Genomic DNA, 18,894 nt, shown 5'->3' with positions numbered 1-18,894 from the left:
CTCACTTCAAATAGAATCCAATCCGAGCAAAGATTGCCATGGCATCATTTTCACTGTCTCAAAAACAGGCGAGGACATTCTCATCTCGGGTCGTGTATGGCAATGTCGATCGCAGGAGATGACGAGCAGCAGCAGCTCTTGCTGGAGCTGGTTCAGCACATTGAGCGACGACTGGCCACCACGACTGCGGCAACCACATTGCCTCATAATGCCGATCTAAACTCGGCTGATACTGCTATGGCACAGCAACAGCAGCAGCCGCAGCCGCAGCAACAGACGACCGGCGTCTCGCCAAACGCTGCGCGCGTGCTGCTGGACTGGCTCGATCAGCGTCAGGACTCCGCCGACAGACCTCCGCAGCAGCAGCAGCAGCAACGTGGCAGCGTGTGCTCGTACTGTGCATTGCGGTGCATGGGCGCCATCTGCAGCGCCGTGTACGCACTGCCTCGGAGCGTCGTCGATGGCCAGCTCGTCGCCAGTCTCGCGCGACACGCGACAACAACCGCTCCACCGCTCGAGAGCCCATCCAGTAACAATCATAGTAATGGCTCAAGCAACACGAGTAGTAACGCATGCGTCCTCTGTCTCGGACTGCTGCAAGCAATCTCGGCACCTGCCTCAAGTCTACTCGACCAGATGATTGACGCGCTGGATCTGCCAGCGTGCGATGGCTTTGACAACTTTGCCGTGCAAGTGCAGTTGCCACCAGCCATTGCCATCCATCAGCGCTGTTTTGGAGCGTATTTGGCAGACCCGGCCACGGATGCTCCCATTTCCGGCATCACTCCGCTGCCGTTGCTCGAGGTGGTCAAAACCATGATTGGCACCCAGCTGGCACGTCGGACAGGCCTCAAGTATACTTCAGGAACAAGCGGGGCGCCTGTCGTGCTGCACTACCGGTTCGACCATGCAGAATCCGTCGAGGAAGAGCGCGCACTGACACAGCTGCCCGAGACTGGCTTGCGACTCCCTCACGCTGGCGACACTGGTCCACGGCGGCACTTCCACCAACAGCGCGACCGAAACCGTGCGCGAGAATTGGTTGCAAACGCAGCCGCATCGCTGGTCTCAGAGAACGAAGGTGAAGGCAACAACGACAGCGATGCCGGAGTGCGCGCCGTGGCGCCTCCCGTCGCGCCGTGGCCCCACATTTTTGAGCTCGATGTCGTCGCTCGCGCAGTCGCCGGCCTGCCTGTCGAAAAGCTGCGAAAATTCGTCGCCGTGCCGCCGAGGCCAGTCGCGCAGCCGGCCATTCTGGGCCATAGCAAATTTACACGCGATCCCATCTTTATCGGAGGGCGCTATAACAAGTACTCGCGCGTCGTGAGTCAGTCGCCGTACATTGTGGGCGAGGAGCGCAAGGGCGACACGTCCGTGCACGAACTGATTGCGGCGCCGATGCTTGCCTACTGTGGCGCGTCCGAAATCAAGTTGTCGTCTTCCGGTCGCGAGGATATGGACGTTCGCATGCTCGGTCGTGGTCGGCCTTTCGTGCTCGAGATTGCAGACGCTCGACGAAGCTCACTGACTCCCGACAAGCTGGCGCATCTGCAAGCGCTGGTGAATGACGCTGCTGGCGGCCGCGTCCACATTCGCGATCTCATCGTAGCGCAGCGCGCGGACATCCCAGCGCTCAATGAAGGCGAAGACGACAAGAAGAAACTCTACGGCGCGGTCATTTGGGTGAGCCGGCCCATCACGGCGGAGGACATTGCGGCCCTCACTCGCCCAGAAGAGATGGTCGTGCAGCAAATGACACCATTGCGCGTGATGCACAGACGAGCCATTTGCACACGACCGCGATCAGTGTACTGGATGCGAGCGCACCAGATCAACGAGCACTATCTTCTGTTGTGCCTCAGCACGCAGGCCGGCACGTACATCAAAGAATTCGCTCATGGCGACTTTGGTCGCACGGCCCCCTCCATCGGGTCGTTGCTTGGCAATTGCGAAGCGGATATCGTTCAGCTTGATGTTTTGGATATTGACATGCCATGGCCCCCAGCCCGATGATCCCCAGGACAAAACAGGCGTCCCAAAAACCTGATAGCTTGTTTTTTTTGTTGGTTTTTTTTTCCGGATGAATGTATTGAAATTTAAGGCCAGTGCATCAGCTTCAAGTCACAAAACCCGCTCCTTCAGAAAACAAACAGAGAAAACATGCAACAAACAGGAAATTACATCTTTGCAAGCAGGAAGGGCTTAATGTACTCGTGGTAGCCCGGCGCGACTTGGGTCTTGTTGAGGGGCTCTTGCTGGGCCCACTCAAACAGCGTCTCGTAGACGCGGCCGTTGTGCACACCGAGGGCAGAGCCAAGCGCGTGGTCGGTAAAGTTAAACGCGTCGACGAGGGCGACAGCATCAGGGCGAATGGCCTCCAGCAGGCGACGAATTTGTGCGTGCAGAGGTTCGGTGTGGAGCGAGCTGAGGTAGCCATACTCCAAAAAGTCGCCCAGGTCGGCTTGGATGAAATGGAGTGCAAACAGATCGCAGAGCGTTTTGAGGACGCGGAGGATCGGGGTGCTCGTGCCGCTGGCCCGAAGCTGCTCAATCGCGTTCACAAAGTTGTTCAAGACCACATAGTACGAGTGTGCTTTGGCAACCTTGACCATGTCGGACTTGATGGCCTCGACGGCGAGCACCTCGTCCTTGCCCTTCTGCATCTCGGCGACCAAGCGATTGGCGCAGTTTGCAACCAGGCTGTCAAATTACAGCAGTAGAGTGGTCAAAGTCAATCATTGAAGCACGCGCAAGTCGAGCAGAATGGAAGCTGCGAGCAGCAATAACAACAACAGCAACAACTCGCCCCTTCCACAGCAACAACAGCAAAAAAAAAAAAAAAAAAAAAAAACCCTACTCACCGAAGTGCGCGGTTGCGATACGCGTGCAGCTGACGCGCAGGATCAAGCCAAAGCTCCTCGGTAGAGGCATCGCAGCGCTCGTCCAACAGAGTAGACTTTTCGAGGTAGGAAACGTTGCCAGGGAGTCGCAGGCCTGGCTTGGCCTGGGCCTTGCCGTACAACTTGAGCAAGTAGCGTGCGAGTTGGAAGCACATGACAGTGTTGTCACCTTCGTACGTGCATGCAGGGATGTAGTTGGCGTACAGCGAAGGCAGGCCACTCAGCTTTGAGTAGCCGTGACCGCCGCAGCTCGCGCGGCACGTCTCAATGCCCGCGCTCGCAATCCAGGTCGTCAAGCTCTTGAGGCCGGCACTCGTAGCATGCATCTCGGGCAGGACGCTAAAGTCTTGGGCGCGCATGCCACGCACAAAGTCCGAGTACATTTGGCGAATGTAGTTGCCCGTAAAGTGGAAGGCATACGCGGTGGCGAGCAGCGGGAAGAGAGCCGCCTGCTGGTTTTGGTAGTTGAGGATTTGCTGCTCGGGCTCGCCAGAGCGCAGCGGGAATTGCTTGCGCACACAGCTGTAGCGCACAGCAATCGTGACGGCCTTGGCCAACGTGGACGACGCAGTCCCGATAATGTAGGCGCGCATAAACACCATCGTGGCGTAGCTGACCTTGGAGTGCGGAGGCGTCGAGTAGGTGCCGTCAGCGGCCACCTGGGCAAAGCGCATCAGCATGTGGTCGCGCGGGATGCGAACATGATCAAAGCGCAAAAATCCATTGTCCATCGTCTCGTAGGCAAACTTGGGGCCAATGTCGCCGACCGTGATGCCCTTCAGCGGCTCGTGGTTCTCGAGGCTGCGCAGCTGCACCATGAATGGATGGACGCCGCACTCCCGATCGCTAATCACAAGACGAGCAAACACGACGCAGTGCGTGGAGGTCTTGCCGAGCGCGCCAGGCCACCACTTGGTGGCAGTCAGCGTGGGGCTGTTGAGGACAAACTCTTGCGTCGACTTGTCGTAGGTTGCGACCGTCTCCAGGCCTCGGATGAAGCTGCCGTGCCCCAGCTCGGTCTGCGCGTAGGTGCCGATAATCTTGTATGCGCGCGCGAGTGGCAGCCACTTTTTCTGCTGTTCGTCCGTTCCCTGTCCGACAATCGTTGGGATGAACATTCCGACGTGCAGTCCGATGGGCAAGTCTTCATCGATGGCTCTACGCGCGCGCGAAAGCAGCAAGGAAAACAACCAGAGATGAAAATGAGTTGGTGAGCAAGCAATCACGAGCCATCAAAACGGCATTTGTGCAGATGCCACCCATGTTCGACATTGTCATTGCTGACGGGTCAATCGAATTCATCTTCATGCCATGAAGCACGGACATGCCATCGATGATGACACACAAGCACAACGGGAACAGCCATCTAAAAACACAAAACTCACTGGCGCAAATCCTGCTGGTCGAGCTCGCTGTGCAGGTTGTGCTTGGCGATGAGCTCCTTGTAATGGCGGACCTTCTCGAGCGACCTGCGGTACTGCTCTGTGCGCGACAAGAAGAAGCGGTCGGTCTTGCGGAAGACGGGATCGCTGGCGACCATGTTCGCTGTCAGACACAGACATGCAGACATGTAGGCAGGTCAGCAAGAATTGCGCAAACCTCCAAAGCAGTCGAGCCAACCATCATAAGAGTGTGTGCTTTTCGTTGATCGACAGTTTGCTTGACCCTTCCATAGGTGCTTCCAATGTCAATGAGTGGCTCGAGATTGGACGAGTTCCGCTTCCGCCTCGTTCTCCGACTTTGTCCTTTCCACCCCCCCCCACCCGCCGCCTTGCTTGTTGTCCAAACTCTGATACTTGGCCATGCTATTCTCAACAACTCGGAGACTTCATTGAACTCTCTCGCGTTGTCGCTTGTCAAAGGCGGTGTGCTTTAAGTGGTTTCCCACTCATTCCGAATGGCACTCTTGGTTACCAATCCGCTCGAGGTGCTCGGTCCGCTCCTGGCCGCCGTAGACCAGGTAGGTGAGGTCGCGGACGGGGAACGAGGCGGCACCGCGCTCGCGAACGAGATCCGCATTCGGCGGGCCGTTGACGGCGTTCGTCACTGGGAGATTGGGCTTGGATGAGGAGGACATTGCAAACGTCAATGATTTGAAGACTGCAACCCTGAAATAATCAGACTGACAACAAAAAAAGCAAGAATTCTCAGAAGGGTGGGGATAATCAAATGCGATTGGTTGAGATGGAGTTTGGAATGGGTGACTGCCACTGAGCTCTGAGCTGCGTTGCAGTTGCTGGACCAAACAAACCCACATAGCTCGGTCGGTCAATTCGGGTCGATTTGCTGAATGAAAAATTACGAGCAATGCAGTGGTCTTCTTACGATTGGACAGTCCTTTCTACTCGTCAATGCCCATCAGTGTCAGAGTCGGCTCGCCATTGTCGTCACACTGCCTTGCTCGAGCTCGATTGCTTCACTTGCCGCCAGTCGCGCGTCGCACTCTGGTCTCCATCCCAACAACAACAGCAGCAACCACACCAGCAGCAACACGACCATCCCGACAACCACCACCGCACGGCTGCACGTTCCCAATCCGGCAGCCTTGCACTGCAGTTCAGTCCTCAGTCTCGGCGGCGCAAATGTCAACCTCGGCCTCCGCACCTTCCACACCCGCTCCTTCCGTGAGTGTGCCACTTGCTCGTTGCAAGCTAAACTCGTTGCAAACCAAATGAGCACGAAACGGCAGAGATTTGCTCCCCAGTGCAGGTTCTTGGGGCTGAATGATGCGCACGGACGAAATGGCGGGAAATCCAACATATGTTTTCCCGCCAAATCCCCTTTCTTCATCACATCCCACCACCACCACCACCACCACCACCACAACTGACATGCTGCGTCGCTCATTGTTGCTTGTTTTCATGCTTTCTTCTTTCCATCCTCCTTTCGAATGTTCCTCCACAGCGCCATGAGGAGATGCAGTACCTGGATCTCATCCGGGCGATCATTGAAAACGGCGACGAGCGGCTCGACCGCACCGGCACTGGCACGCGCAGCATTTTCGGAGCCCAGATGCGTTTTAGCTTGCGCGATGGCGTCATGCCTCTGCTGACGACCAAGCGCGTGTTCTGGCGTGGAGTGGCCGAGGAGCTGCTTTGGTTTGTGGCTGGCAACACGAATGCGACAGCGCTCTCCGACAAGGACATCCACATTTGGGATGCGAATGGATCGCGCGCCTTCCTCGATGGACGCGGTCTCCAGCACCGTGAAGAAGGCGATCTCGGCCCAGTCTACGGCTTCCAGTGGCGACATTTCGGCGCGCCCTACACGACCATGCACGCCGATTACGAAGGAAAAGGTGTGGACCAGCTGAAGCATGTCATCGAGACAATCAAGACCAACCCGAACGACCGAAGGCTCATCATTAGCGCCTGGAATCCTGTTGGTAAGGGCATGTTTGGAGGTTCTTTTTGGTTGATTTTTTGGTGGCGATTTTTGTGGATTGCTAACGTGTCATTCTCTCGTTCGTTTTTGGCTTAGACATTCCCAATATGGCCCTTCCTCCATGCCATATGATGTGTCAATTCCACGTCAGCAGCAAGAAGGAGCTGTCATGCCTCATGTACCAGCGATCTGCCGACATGGGTCTCGGTGTTCCGTTTAACATTGCCTCGTATGCGCTTCTCACCATCATGGTTGCTGAAGTCACGGGCTTGACTCCAGGTTTGTTTTGTTTTGTTTGGTTGGTTGGTTGTACCGTGCCTTCTCTTTTGATGGATGCGCCGGTTGGAGGATGCTTGCTCGAATAATGTCTTGGCTTACTGGATTGTTTTTTTTTTTGGCAATTTCAGGCGAACTCGTTCATACCATTGGAGACGCGCACGTGTACCTAAATCACATTGATCCCTTGAAGGAGCAGCTGAAACGCGAGCCGCGCCCATTCCCGACCTTCAAGCTGAACAGGAAGGTCACCGAAATTGACGATTTTCGTTTTGAGGACTTTGTCATCACTGGCTACAATCCACACGCCAAAATTGAAATGGACATGGCCGTGTAGCAGCCGAAAGGGGAACGAAAAGCTCGGATTGCTTCGTTGCAGCAAACAAGACCGTGTGACATGTGTGTATTAAAAAAAAAAAAAAGTAAATGTTATGCTGTCAAGTTTTCGTTCACGACCTGACATAATGGAACAACCCACAAACATTGGTGCCCCGAGAGTCGAGGCGATGGGCGTTACAACCAACCACCTATTTTGCATATTTTGCACTCAGGACATAGTGGTTGCCCCTGCACCCTGATAAAATCGCGGACTGGCCTGGGCGTTCGTGCCGTACTCTGCGTTATGCAGAAGGTGGACGTGCTGCTGTGCTTGCATGGTGCCGCCATCGAACATGCCGAGGCCTTCCAAGGGGGACGAAACAATTGTCGTTCCAAACGCCGTCGCGTCGCGAACGGAAACGCCTTGACGGAGAGCTGCTCGCATGTGTTGCAGGTTGGCATTGAACCGATCCTTTGTGCGCAAGGTCAGGTCTGGTTCGATGTCGGCCATGAGCTTTTCAAAAGCAGCACGAGCGATATGCACGCGGGCGGGAGGGGACGATTCGATCAACAGATCGCGAATTTGCACATACTCCTGTTCAGCCAAAAAGTGCAGCCAAAGGGTGGTGCATGTGTGAGACAAGTGAGTCCGACCGCAACGACACGGGGAGGAGTGCGCTGCAAAGAGCGAGCGAGCGAGAGACTTCAGTTACCGACCTTTTCAAAGAGTAAAATCAATCCGAGCAACGGCCGCCAAAGCATGTGGCATCCCCGATCGGTGTCATAAAAGATCATGTTGAGAATCAGCTCGAGAACATGAGGCAGTGCTTGAGGGGCTTGAGCAAGAAGTTGCTCGATTTGTGAGCGGTCGGTGCTCGGCTTTTCGCGTGACATGTGACGATGGACGTAGCCGGTGATGTTCTCCACAATCCGACAACACAGGTCCCGCACATCCCGGTCTGTTCAAGCAGTGTTTGACCGCGAGACAAGTTGCACCAAAATGCGAAACAAAATGAGCACACGCAGCATGCATACCAGCAAATCTATCAATGAATCCGAACACTGACCAATGTGTTTCAGGCCTTCTTCGACGCAGCCGAGCACGGAAATGTACAACGTGACAGGCATCACAAACAGGTAGCTTGTGAGGTCTTGAAGGAAGTAGTCGAGCGCCGAGAAAAAGTTTTTGGTTAGTTTCGGGATGCTGACCAGGTCCGTGGTTGGAATGGAGCTCATCAGCTGGAGGAAGGAAACAAGCGCTGTCTCAACCGAGTCGTCGTGATACAAGGTCATGACTCCGAGGTTGACGAAATTGGCCGCCAGAGCATTACGAATCAGCGCAAAGCAGTGGATGCAGCTCTTGTACCTGGTGCGTTTGCAGTACATGCGAGAGTGAGAGCAGCAATGGTTAGCTTTGCAAACAAAAAAATGGATGCGTGAGTCTTACTTGTACTCGAAGAGGTAACTTGAATCTATGTTAGAAGCATTCACTCCCACAAATTTGCGAGCTGTCGCAGTGTCAAGAGTCCAACATCCAAGCCAATCAGGAAAGTCAATTGGAACGATCTAGGTAGATTAAGCATCAGCAGAGTCCCCGCCCGAGGCTCTTACCACAGAGGCTCAAAACGCGAGACATTTCGCGAAATAGATGCACTCCTCCCGGCGACGTTGTGTCAAACACAATCCGTTGACCAGTGTTGGTGCAGAGTTCCACGAAAAGCTTCAAGATGGGCACGATCAACTGTGGGTCGTCGCTATCTTCAAGTGCGGCACTGAACACGGATAAATAGACCGGTTGACTGAAATGATACAAGGGTAGAGCCACGTCAGTTCCGAATGCCATTCCCCTCGTTCATGCGCGACAAACCAACCAAAAAACCTAAAAAAAAACTAAAAAAAAACCTTACATCCACTCAAACAGCAGCATGAAATGGCTCTTTTTCGAAAAGGCGCTCACCACGCCAGTGAGATCCCGAGCAAGGCAAACGACTTGGTGGCGCAGCTCCTCTTGCTGGAGAGCACCAGCGGTTTGGAGCTTGTTGATCACGTCATCGAAGAGCTGATCAAAGTGCAACAAGAATCGCTCAAGCCGAACGTCATCGTAGCCCCCCGTGTTGAGCATGGCAAGGCGGATGAGGGCCTCAAAGAAGGTTTGTCGAAACTTGGCCTCGATGGGCTGCAAAAACTCGAACGCCGCTCCGAGCGATGAATTGACGAGATACTGCACCGCTTCGATTCGAGAGCACACAACGTTCGTGTTGATTGCCAGCGCCATCTCCTTGAAGAGCTCCATCGTGCGCTGGATGACATCGTCGGAATCAGGCCATCGGCGGATGTTGAAGATAATGTTGTTGAGAATGACATCGAGAAGGCTCTCCACAGAGGCCAAGCTCAGGTGCTGCTTTGTGCGCTCAAAGAATTCATTCAAGCGCGGCGTGGATGAACCGACAGTTGGAGGGATGGCCACGAGCGCTGAAGCAGACTGGGACGCCGCCAATTCCATGGTCAAGTAAACCTTGCGCACATTCCGGAAGAAGAATAAAAAGGCGCACTCGAGCCGATCGGCCCCCGTGGTGTCCAGGGAGGTGCGGTTGTGGGCCATTTGAAGGACACGGAAGACGAGGCAGGCCAAGTCCCCATTGTGCCCATCCGTGCTCTCGGTCACCTTGGTAATTTTCGGACGCCCTCCGATCAGCGCGCCAATCATCATGACGAGCCAGACAATTCGAGTCTCGTCGAGGTACAGCTGCTGCTGGAAGTCTGCACCCATGGATTCAACCGCAAATGTCGTGGTGCAGAAGGGCACATCGAATGGACTAATCCGGCCCCGTGCCAAACCGTTCTGGGACATTCCGCCGGCACCGTTGGACGCGGACGCACCAGCGCTGCCGGACAACTTGAAGCCAGCGCCCTTGACATTCGCCGCAGTCTTGCGAGGCGGAAAGCGCGGCGGCATTGCAGATGCAACAGCCCCATTAATCACATTGAGCGCCTCCTGCCCAATCTGACCGACTGCGGCGTGTTGGAAGGAGTTCACCAAGCCCGAATAGGACGCAATGACGCTTATCAAATGCTGCTCGAGCAGTCTGCGCGTTCGATCATAGTCGAATCGACCCAGCGCAGCAAACATGTCCAGCTCCTCGACCAAATTCTCCATCGAGTCGAGCGGGTGCTCGTCGGCATTTTGAGAAATGAGGAACTCGTTCTTCAAATGGACGTCGATATAAGCGTCTGCGATCTGCCGAGATGGGGCGATGTCGTAGGGGGTGAGCTTTGCATTCATACATTTCACGCAGCGATTGGATGAAATGGGAAACCAACAGCGAAAAACTAACCTGTGGCACATACTCCTCCAACTTGTGGGGCCGACGTGCAAAATTCATCGATCCAACCAGCCGGTGCCATAAACTAAGAAGATGAAAAACGCTGTTGCTGGACCACTGAAAACAGAACAGGCAAAGCATAAAAAAAATCAGAACAAGTCGGCCATTCATGTGTGCAAGCACAACCAAATTCGCCCCCGTACCTTCCAGTCTTGGAAACTGGCCACTGTCAACTTGCACGTCATTTCTATCACATCTGGGTACGCCTCAACAGCTGCAATGTCGGCGAGCTGGTGGTTCCGCTTGAGCAAGAAGAGCATTCGACAAAACTGCTGGTAAATTTCAACATTTGCGAGTTCCTCTTGATGGAAGAGAATGTGTCGGATGCCATCCAAGACACGGCCGAGAAATGCCATTCGCTCATCCGCAGTGGAAAACAACGACGACCGGCAGGATACAAGGAGGGAGATGCATGACATTGCCTGGAATGGACAAGGAAGAGTTTGAGCAATTCAGATCAAATCAAGAACCCCCAAAAAACAGCCCTCGCACCGCATGCAAGCTGAGAAAGCAGAGAATCATCATAAACAAAAACTGACAGCGATGGTGACTTGGTGTGGATACCCGCTATACAATCCAAAGAACATGTTGACCAACGCCGGTTGTGCAATAATGGCATTCCATGAGTTTGGTAGCTGCCAACCAATTGACCACATAGGCGAGTCAGAAGGCATGCATTCAAGTCAAACAGCAACACCTGAACACCTTGAAATTCGTACATGCGCAACGTGCTCGTCCTCAGCCGCATCGTCCAACGCTGTGCCGTTAAAGTCGTACGACAGGCACGCCTTAACCAGGCCTAACAGCAACAAACAGAGTTCTACCCAGGCGTGCACAGTGAAGAGTGAGACAAACCGCGACCAACCAAAAAACGCTCCAAAACGTCAGAAACAAAACAAACCAACAACAACAACAACAGCAAAATAAACCAATCCACAAACCTGTGTCAGATTCTGGCACAAATGGCCTGTGTGTGAATTGAGACAGCTCTTCGAGAGCTGCCGTAAAGATGCCAAGAAGCGCAACGTCTCGAAAGTCAAACAAGACTTTCTTGTGTCTCTGAAACCCGGTCAGTGGCTGGCTCACTGAGACGACCAGGTCTGTCAGGATTTGCAGCCCGAGCGAGTGGTACTGCTCTGTTCCAAGCAACGGCTCGAGATCGCCAAGCACGTTCTGAAACGCAGGCTGCAGTTGTCCCGCTGCAATTTCAAACCATCCGATTCGCGTGATCAGGCAGTAGCACTTGACAATGTACGGCTGCGCGATTGTTGCCGTGGGATGCGATGACAAGAACGACAGCAAGAATCCACCTGGCAGGATCAGCAGCAGAATCAGGCATCCAGCACAATGAGCACAATGAGCACAATGACCACAATGAGCACAATGAGCACAATGAGCACAATCAGCAATCAGCACAATGAGCACAATCAGCACAATGAGATGCAGATCCAAACTGCGATCGGAGAGGGTGTCTCAGCAACTGTGGCCTTTTGTCAAGTGCGACGTTGACGCCGAGCTTGGTGATCTGAGTCGCTCGATCGGCTTGCACCCCTGTCTCTTGTTTGGAAACGGTGGTGTGTTGACTTACGGATGCCAATTTTGATGTCGATGGAGAGAATGGCATCGTGCTCGAGGAGGTAGTCATGGAGGACGGTCGCAGCGACGACATGGCCGTACTCGCCGCTGCCGTCCGACCTGAGCACGAGCTCGCACTTGGAAAGCACGTCCGTTGCAAAGAACTCGTTGATCTGCGCGAGCGCGCCAGACGAGCCCTGGACGACCGCCTGCTCGCACACGACGCTCAGCTGGCTCAGCTGCTGCTCGTCCATTCGCGAGAAGTGGGGGGGGGGGGAAAGAGGTCTGAGCAGAGCAAGTCTGAGCAGAAAGTCTGAGACAAAACACCTCCACAAAAATGCAAGATACAGATACGAGAATGAATGTCGGTTGGCTGCTGTGCGTAGGAGGAGAAGGACGCATTGCTTGAATCAACTTGTCTCAGTTCCATTGCGCGCCAAAAACGCATCCCGACGAGCTCAAAGCTACACGCGCGCCGTACAACACATTGCAATGCACAGTCGACATTTTTTTGCTCTTTTTCTTTTTCTTGTCTTTGTCTGTGTTGTTGCTGAGATTAGAGCATCGGATACTGTATTCAATGGCACCAAGCCGACTCCGGTGCTGCAGCCGATCGTCAGGCGCAGGCACAGTCTACGTGACGATTGGATGGTGCATCCTGGCCCTGACGAGCTTGCTGGTGCTCTGGTGGCTGGGCAGCGGTGACATGGCGGCCGTGTGGAACGAGTTTGGCTCGGCTCCCAAGGGACCAGAAAACGACGACGGTGGCGACGACGACATGCTCGTGTCATCGGACATCATGGGGCGACTGCCTGTGATTCTGCTGACGGATGACGCCCCGGGACTCGAAGGTCCGCTGCTGCTCGAGGACGACGGGGCAGCAACGGTGTCCCATCCGTGCTTCCTCAGCGTCGCCCGCGCATCGGCGTGGCCAGCTGAAAGCGATCTGAACGTCCTTGTCATTGGCGGAGCTGGGTTTGTTGGATCGCACATTGCCTTGCGAATAGCGGAATTGCCACGCGCCAATGTCGTGGTGCTCGACCTGATGGACAACTCGGCGGATGCCCGGATACGCGCAGACCGCGTTGCATTGATGCGCGCAAAGCAAGTCATGGTCATGAAGGGAGATGCAAGCAATCGGCAGCTCTTGACACAGCTGTTTGAGCTTCAGGGACCATTCACGCACGTCGTATTTGCAAGCGGCGACGAGCCAGCGGCAGCAATGTGGCGAGAAGCTGCCGCGTCGTTGAGCTCCAGTGAGAATGGCGGAGTAGACATGCTCAGCCACGTGAACAAGCGCTTGAACGATTCGCACGTCGATTGGGCGCAGGAGGCAGCGGCTCGCGAAAAGCTTCTTCAACCAGACCGCGTCGCGGTGGATACGTTTGGCTCGGGTTCGCCCATGCCGCTATTGGACGTGGTTGCAGTCCCAGATCTCACTCTAACCCGAGGAATCGTCGGCGCATTTGGCAGCGTTTTGGACGTGGCAAGGTCCCAAGAGCGCGCGCTTCGTCCTCGCATCATTCTGCTGTCGTCTTACGGCCTTTACGGCGACCGTGCAACGATGCCTGTGGGTCAGCCGCTCGCCGCGGACGACGTCGCCGACGACGACGCTCCACAATCCCCGTCGAGCGGAAGCTCCAAAGACGAACACGACGTTGAGCTCACCCAGCACCACTCCTTCCGCTGGACACCAGAAGACTTTGTTCAGGAGACGCATGCAACGGACCGAGTCCAGGATCTCGAGTCGGCGCTTTTGAAAACGACCGAGGGCATGGCGTACGCGTACCACCACCTCCATGGTTTGATGGTTACCACCCTGCGGCTACCGCGAGTGTACGGCCCGATGCAAGGCTCGCACGCCTTCCTGACGCCACTGCTCGAGCGCACAGCAAAGCATTCCGCCCGTCGGCAACTTGTCGAGCTGCTGCATGTCAACGATGCCTCGGCTGCAGTGATGGCTGCAATTCAGTACGGGAGCACATGCGACATTGTCAATGCAGGATCAGGCCTGCTGCACAGGGTGGATGAAATCTTGGACTATGTCGACAACTTTCATCGCGGTCAGCGAGTACCAGACTGGGAGCAGCTCGCTGCCGCCGCCCTGTCGCCCGTCAGCACCGATCGAGCCGCGCAGCTTCTTGGCTGGCAACCCACCACTGAGCTGCACGTCGGCCTCGCAGAGACTTTCAACTGGTGGCTGGATCGCGTTCAAAGCTTCCAGGCCAAGTGGGCTCCACTTGGTGCGTACAGCTTTCAGAGCGCGGCAAGCAAGGGTGACATCGGTCAAGCAGCAGCCGCCCAGCACCGAGCTGTTCCAGAATCGTCGCCGCCGCCCAACACAGTGATGACGACCCCGGTGGACCTTGTTCTTACTTGCTACTTTACCAGCGATGTTGATCCTCAGCGAAGCGAAAGCACTCCGCCCAACATGTACTTTTACATGGCGCGCTGGTACGAGTCCATGCACGAGCTGGGACTGCGCGGCGTGATCTTCCACGACCAGTTGAGCGCAGAGTTTGTCGCGCGTTACACGTCCGACCTAATCTCGTTTGTGCACGTGTCGGATCTCCATCACCGCTCCACCAACGACGCTCGGTTTTACGTGTACAACGCCTACCTGAAGCAGCATGCCGAGGTCCGGAGAGTGCTGATGACCGACATCAGCGACGTCTACTTTCTACGCAACCCTTTCGAGATGATGTCGGCGCTGCAGGATCGTCGCCTGCTGGTCGGCTCGGACATTGACATGTTTCCAACCATGAAATCCATGGGCTGGCTGGAGCCGCGCTTGGCAAAGTGCTTTGGCGAAGGAAGCGGCGACCCAGGCGGCAAAGTGCACCCGGTGATGAGCCTGTCACAAGTATACAATGCTGGCGTCATTGGGGCGCATCGCAGCCTGGTCGAAACCCTGCTTCAACGTATTTGCGACGAGCTCGACGCAACGCCACCCGAGACCAACTGCAACATGGCTGTTATCAACTATGTCATCCACCGTTGGTTTGAAAACCATGTGTTTACGGGGTATCCGCTTACGAGTCGCTTCATGCGTCGCCAGCAGGCGCCTCGAGGGGTGTACATTGTGCATAAATGAAATCCGCTGTCTCGGGTTTTGCTGCTCGGTTGCTCCAAGTGTTGCTTACTGTTAATTTAGGTTAATGTTATTGTTAATATACATGCGTACAGTATATTCTTCAAGGCGACGTCGACGAGCTTTTGCAAGCGGGCCGGCGGGCAAACGAGGTCGTCGAAGGATTTGACTCGCTCGAGCCCTTCGATGCTGTACAACCTATCAAATGCTATCGTGAGTGAGTACTTCCACTCGAATAGTGTGAAACGACGAAAAAAATGAAACCAAAAGAGGCTTGAAGGCAGTCGTCGTTTCTGACAAAATTACACAAACGCACCAAGAATGGCCGATCAACCTGCCTCTGCGAACGCTGCTGACGGCGAAATCGTGGTTGTCGACAAGGCTTATGCAGACAAGCTAGAGCGCAGCATCAAAAAGGACTTGCGCCACTCGGCGAGCTGCGTCTGCACGTACAAGCAAGGTACCAACGGGCTCGCGGTTGTTTCGTCGCGTCCCAAAAGAGATACGTGACGATATGAGGGACAGCCCGTAGTTGAGGCTTTGCTACGTGGCTCTGTGCTGCTGGAAGCGAGGGAAGGGAGGACGGGGAAACACAGCAAAAATAATTTTACGCGCCAAAAGCAAAATCTCCCGCCAAAATTTTTCATTTGTTTCAACGACGAAATGCTTGCGTCGTCCTTGTCCCGACAACCACTCACCTCTACTTGGCCGTGGAACGTCTTTGAACCAGGTTACATCTCACAACCCATCTATGCCTGCAAGACGTGCACGACCGGGCCCGAAGGCAGCGAGCCAACTGTGCTGCCAGCCGCCATCTGCGAATCGTGCGCCGCAGTGTGCCACGAGGGGCACCAGGTCTTCAGCCTGTATGGCAAGCGCGACATTCGCTGCGACTGTGGGAATGAGCGCCAGGCGGCCGGCGGCGGCGTGGGGACGTGCAAGTTTTTCCCGGTCAAGGATGGCGACAATGTTGAGAATGCCTACAATGTCGAGCACAACTACTTTGGCCGATACTGCTGGTGCGACCGAGCAGAAGAAGAGTCGACGCACATGATGATGGTGCAGTGCACGCTTTGCCAAGATTGGTACCACAAGGCCTGCATCGACGAGCGCACCGCCGAGCACGGCGGCATGCCGGATCTCTCGCAGTTTGCCGCGTTTGTGTGCTCGGGCTGCGCAGACAACCACACAATCCTGACTCGCTATCGATCATTGTACCTGCTAGGTGCGTCTGACACCGCAGTCGCCAACTCGGACAAACCGGAGACGGCAGACTGCGGCCTTCCCGCGTCACCCGCCACCAGCGTCGGACTGAAGCTTTGCTTGTTCATGCGGCCAGAGTGGCGACTGCGATTGTGTCGCTGCGCGTCTTGCGTGGACAAGTACGCAGCTGAGAAGATTTCGTTCGTTCTGACCGAACTGGACAATTTCACTGCTGACGGCGAGCACGAAGATGTGACCGAGCAAGACCTCGACGCCGAGGGCACTGATGACGATGACAATGACGGGAACGACGACGATGAGGACGACAATACGCTGGGCCAAATGGTCCAAAATCTCATCCAGACACTTCCACCTGCCGTTCGTACCCAGATCCAGGCGAGTCCTGTGATTCTGGACCGCATGACTCGGGTCCTGACTGAGGAATTGCGGCCGTACGCCGAGTCTGGCGAGGTGGTAACACCGGATGTAAGTGGTAGAAGGCCTTGATTTCGTTGTGAGGTGCTTGTTTTCGCTTCCTTCGCTCATGCCGTTCTGCGCCCCCCCCCCCGTGTTTGTTTGTTTGTTTGCCTCAGGTAATTCATCGCGCTTTCAGTCGCTTGCGAGAAAGAGATTCCGATGAAGGTTTCGCTGCGTCTCTCGCCGCGCGTCGCAAGCCAAGCGATGACGACGAGAGCAGCCGTCCAACCAAGCATGCACGTCTTGGTTAATAATGACAGCTTCTAATAGAAGACCAAAAACCGCAACTTAACAAGTGCATCCTGATGTGATTGTAAATAAAATGTATGCGCGTTGAACAAATTGCCCTTGCCAATTCGAAAACATCAACAACAACAACAACACTTCAAAAATTTGGTCGCTTGTAGTACTGCAAACAAGCGACGACGAAGAACGGGAATAGGGACTTAGTATAGTCTCTTGGCCTTATGTTGCTCCTGCTTGGAGCGGTAAAACACAATGCCGCCCACAATCAAAGCGATGACGGCCAACGAGCCCAAAAAGATGAGAGCGATGCTTCCAAGAGTGCTGCCAATGGTATCGCCATGATCGTCATTCACTCGCTCTGTCAAGAATCGAAGATGTCGGAGGAAAGAGGAAGAAAAAAAAGACAGAATAAGTCACTCGTGCGCATGTGTAATGGTCTCTGCAGGCCGCAAATATCCTTACCGCGCTTGAGTGGTGCCTCAGCGACGAATGGCACCTCGGTTTGCCGCAATTCACGAGTCTCCTGCAAAGGACGCTGCGGCTGCTTGGGTTGACCGTGCAGCTGAGTGAGTTGAGCGGTGATAACGTCGTGTGCATCTATTGGTGGGGTGACAATGATGAGCTTGGCCGAACAAAACGAACAGAAGCAAAAGCATAGAAACGCCGGCTGCGACGCCAGAGAGCAAATCACGTTACCAGCGACATCGCCAGTTGCGGCGGAGAAGCCGAGGTGATAGCCAGAAGGCAAATGAACACCAGACTTGGTGAAGCACTCCTTCCAGCTGCGCTCGTTGTCGATATCGTGGAAGACCTGAAAATGGAGGGACGCGAAAAACAGTGAGCGTGAGCAACATAGACCCACCACCAAGATGGGCAGTGTCCACAATGCCGAAATGAAGCGACACAAACCTGAAGAACATTGTTCAGGTAGGTGACACGGAACCGCGTCGGGTACGGCTTGTTGCGGAACTGAGCCTCGCAACCGGCAAGCTCGGTCAGGGTGCCATCGGCGTCATGGTCGTAGTGAAGAGTGCCATCGCCAATCATGGCCGAAATGTACGGGTGAGCGTGCTGCGCGGCCAAACACATCAACGATTTTTTCGAGTGAGAAAACAACCAGTTACTCGCCCGTGGACCGTGGAATTTGTGTGCTTGTTTTGCATCAAAGACTGAATTACATGGTGGTGGCCGTTGTGGTTGCTGTACGTGTCAAAGAACAGACCCAGGCCAGAGAAAAAGTCGACGCTGCCAAAGACGGGACCAGGAGTCATGGGCTGCTTGGCGTACCAGAACGCCATACCATCGCCGAACAGCTTGCGGCCAGAGCCATGCACCTTGAACTCGACAATCAAGTCCCAATGGTCGAACAGGACGGGCTACATCAGCAAGCGAAGCGGGGGGGGGGGCGTCAGTTACCAGAGTGCAGTTGTGAAACTGTGAAACTGTGAATGATCCAAACGTTACCAAGCGCGACCACAGGTAACCTTGCTTGCTCTGACGATCCGGCGTGAGTCGAATGTACTCGTCCGAGACGACCGAGTGTCCGCCAAACTCCCAGTACGGGATTTCCATGCCAGCGCCTGATGTTGAAGGTTGAAGGAGAGAGAGAGAGTAAGATCACACGAATCAGCCACGATCGCAGCGAAAGAAGAGCGAGAGAGAGGAGGAGGGGGGGGGGCGTACGTGCCCATGAGAACGACTTTACACACACACACACACAAGTCGAGTCGACTGGAGCAAAGAGGCGGTAAAAGCAGGAGAAAATGGCGCGGAAAATCACGAGAACGCGAGATCTCTCATCCAACCCGTCGCCCATCCCGGTGGACTGTGGGAGTGGGACGCTCTAGCAAAGAGCAACAAACCAAAGGGAGAGGCCGTACCGAGGTAGGGGCGGGACAGGGTGAACTGGCGAGCGGGCTCCTGGGCGTGTGCGACGGTCAGCGCAAGGGCGGCGACCGCTAGCGTTGCGAGCCACGACGACGACATGCGAAGCGGCATTTCAAGTATGGAATAAAATAGAATGAACATGACAAAAAGAATA

The 18,894-nt window shown here is 54.9% G+C and overlaps 7 protein-coding genes across 7 annotated transcripts; 4 read left to right on the top strand and 3 right to left on the bottom strand.

Moving 5' to 3' along the window:
• The first annotated feature begins 93 nt into the window (after positions 1-93).
• Positions 94-2,101, top strand: CAOG_00727 (pseudouridylate synthase 10). The gene has a single exon (XM_004365541.2). The coding sequence runs from the start codon at positions 97-99 to the stop codon at positions 2,011-2,013; it is 1,917 nt and encodes a 638-aa protein (XP_004365598.2). The 5' UTR covers positions 94-96; the 3' UTR covers positions 2,014-2,101.
• Positions 2,067-5,014, bottom strand: CAOG_00726 (palmitoyl-CoA oxidase). The gene is made up of 4 exons (XM_004365540.2): positions 4,815-5,014; positions 4,286-4,445; positions 2,862-4,058; positions 2,067-2,700 (listed from the first exon to the last, which is right to left on the bottom strand). The coding sequence occupies exons 1-4, from the start codon at positions 4,975-4,977 to the stop codon at positions 2,178-2,180; spliced, it is 2,043 nt and encodes a 680-aa protein (XP_004365597.1). The 5' UTR covers positions 4,978-5,014; the 3' UTR covers positions 2,067-2,177.
• Positions 5,015-5,244: 230 nt separating this feature from the next.
• Positions 5,245-7,000, top strand: CAOG_00725 (thymidylate synthase). Its single transcript, XM_004365539.2, has 4 exons — positions 5,245-5,524; positions 5,805-6,285; positions 6,381-6,563; positions 6,692-7,000. Exons 1-4 carry the CDS (start codon positions 5,252-5,254, stop codon positions 6,895-6,897), a joined length of 1,143 nt encoding a protein of 380 aa, XP_004365596.2. The 5' UTR covers positions 5,245-5,251; the 3' UTR covers positions 6,898-7,000.
• Positions 6,950-12,090, bottom strand: CAOG_00724 (hypothetical protein; the record flags this gene model as incomplete). Its single annotated transcript, XM_004365538.2, has 12 exons — positions 6,950-7,473; positions 7,596-7,837; positions 7,946-8,244; positions 8,326-8,386; positions 8,490-8,677; positions 8,786-10,116; positions 10,214-10,318; positions 10,405-10,683; positions 10,801-10,896; positions 10,981-11,081; positions 11,203-11,571; positions 11,850-12,090. The coding sequence occupies 12 exons, from the start codon at positions 12,088-12,090 to the stop codon at positions 7,108-7,110; spliced, it is 3,678 nt and encodes a 1,225-aa protein (XP_004365595.2). The 3' UTR covers positions 6,950-7,107.
• Positions 12,091-12,416: 326 nt separating this feature from the next.
• CAOG_00723 (hypothetical protein) lies at positions 12,417-14,930 on the top strand (the record flags this gene model as incomplete). The annotated part of the gene is made up of 1 exon (XM_004365537.1): positions 12,417-14,930. One exon carries the CDS (start codon positions 12,417-12,419, stop codon positions 14,928-14,930), a length of 2,514 nt encoding a protein of 837 aa, XP_004365594.1.
• Positions 14,931-15,217: 287 nt separating this feature from the next.
• CAOG_00722 (hypothetical protein) lies at positions 15,218-17,024 on the top strand. Its single transcript, XM_004365536.2, has 3 exons — positions 15,218-15,387; positions 15,658-16,616; positions 16,724-17,024. Exons 1-3 carry the CDS (start codon positions 15,249-15,251, stop codon positions 16,856-16,858), a joined length of 1,233 nt encoding a protein of 410 aa, XP_004365593.2. The 5' UTR covers positions 15,218-15,248; the 3' UTR covers positions 16,859-17,024.
• Positions 16,904-18,862, bottom strand: CAOG_00721 (vesicular integral-membrane protein VIP36). The gene is made up of 7 exons (XM_004365535.2): positions 18,734-18,862; positions 18,318-18,433; positions 18,032-18,229; positions 17,763-17,924; positions 17,550-17,664; positions 17,316-17,450; positions 16,904-17,211 (listed from the first exon to the last, which is right to left on the bottom strand). The coding sequence occupies exons 1-7, from the start codon at positions 18,849-18,851 to the stop codon at positions 17,054-17,056; spliced, it is 1,002 nt and encodes a 333-aa protein (XP_004365592.1). The 5' UTR covers positions 18,852-18,862; the 3' UTR covers positions 16,904-17,053.
• Positions 18,863-18,894: the final 32 nt, after the last annotated feature.

This window comes from Capsaspora owczarzaki (genome assembly GCF_000151315.2).
Source record: "Capsaspora owczarzaki ATCC 30864 unplaced genomic scaffold supercont2.1, whole genome shotgun sequence".
Taxonomy (NCBI): domain Eukaryota; class Filasterea; order Ministeriida; family Capsasporidae; genus Capsaspora; species Capsaspora owczarzaki.
Note: the sequence above shows the minus strand (reverse complement) of the source record. Positions and strands in the feature narration are given on the sequence as shown.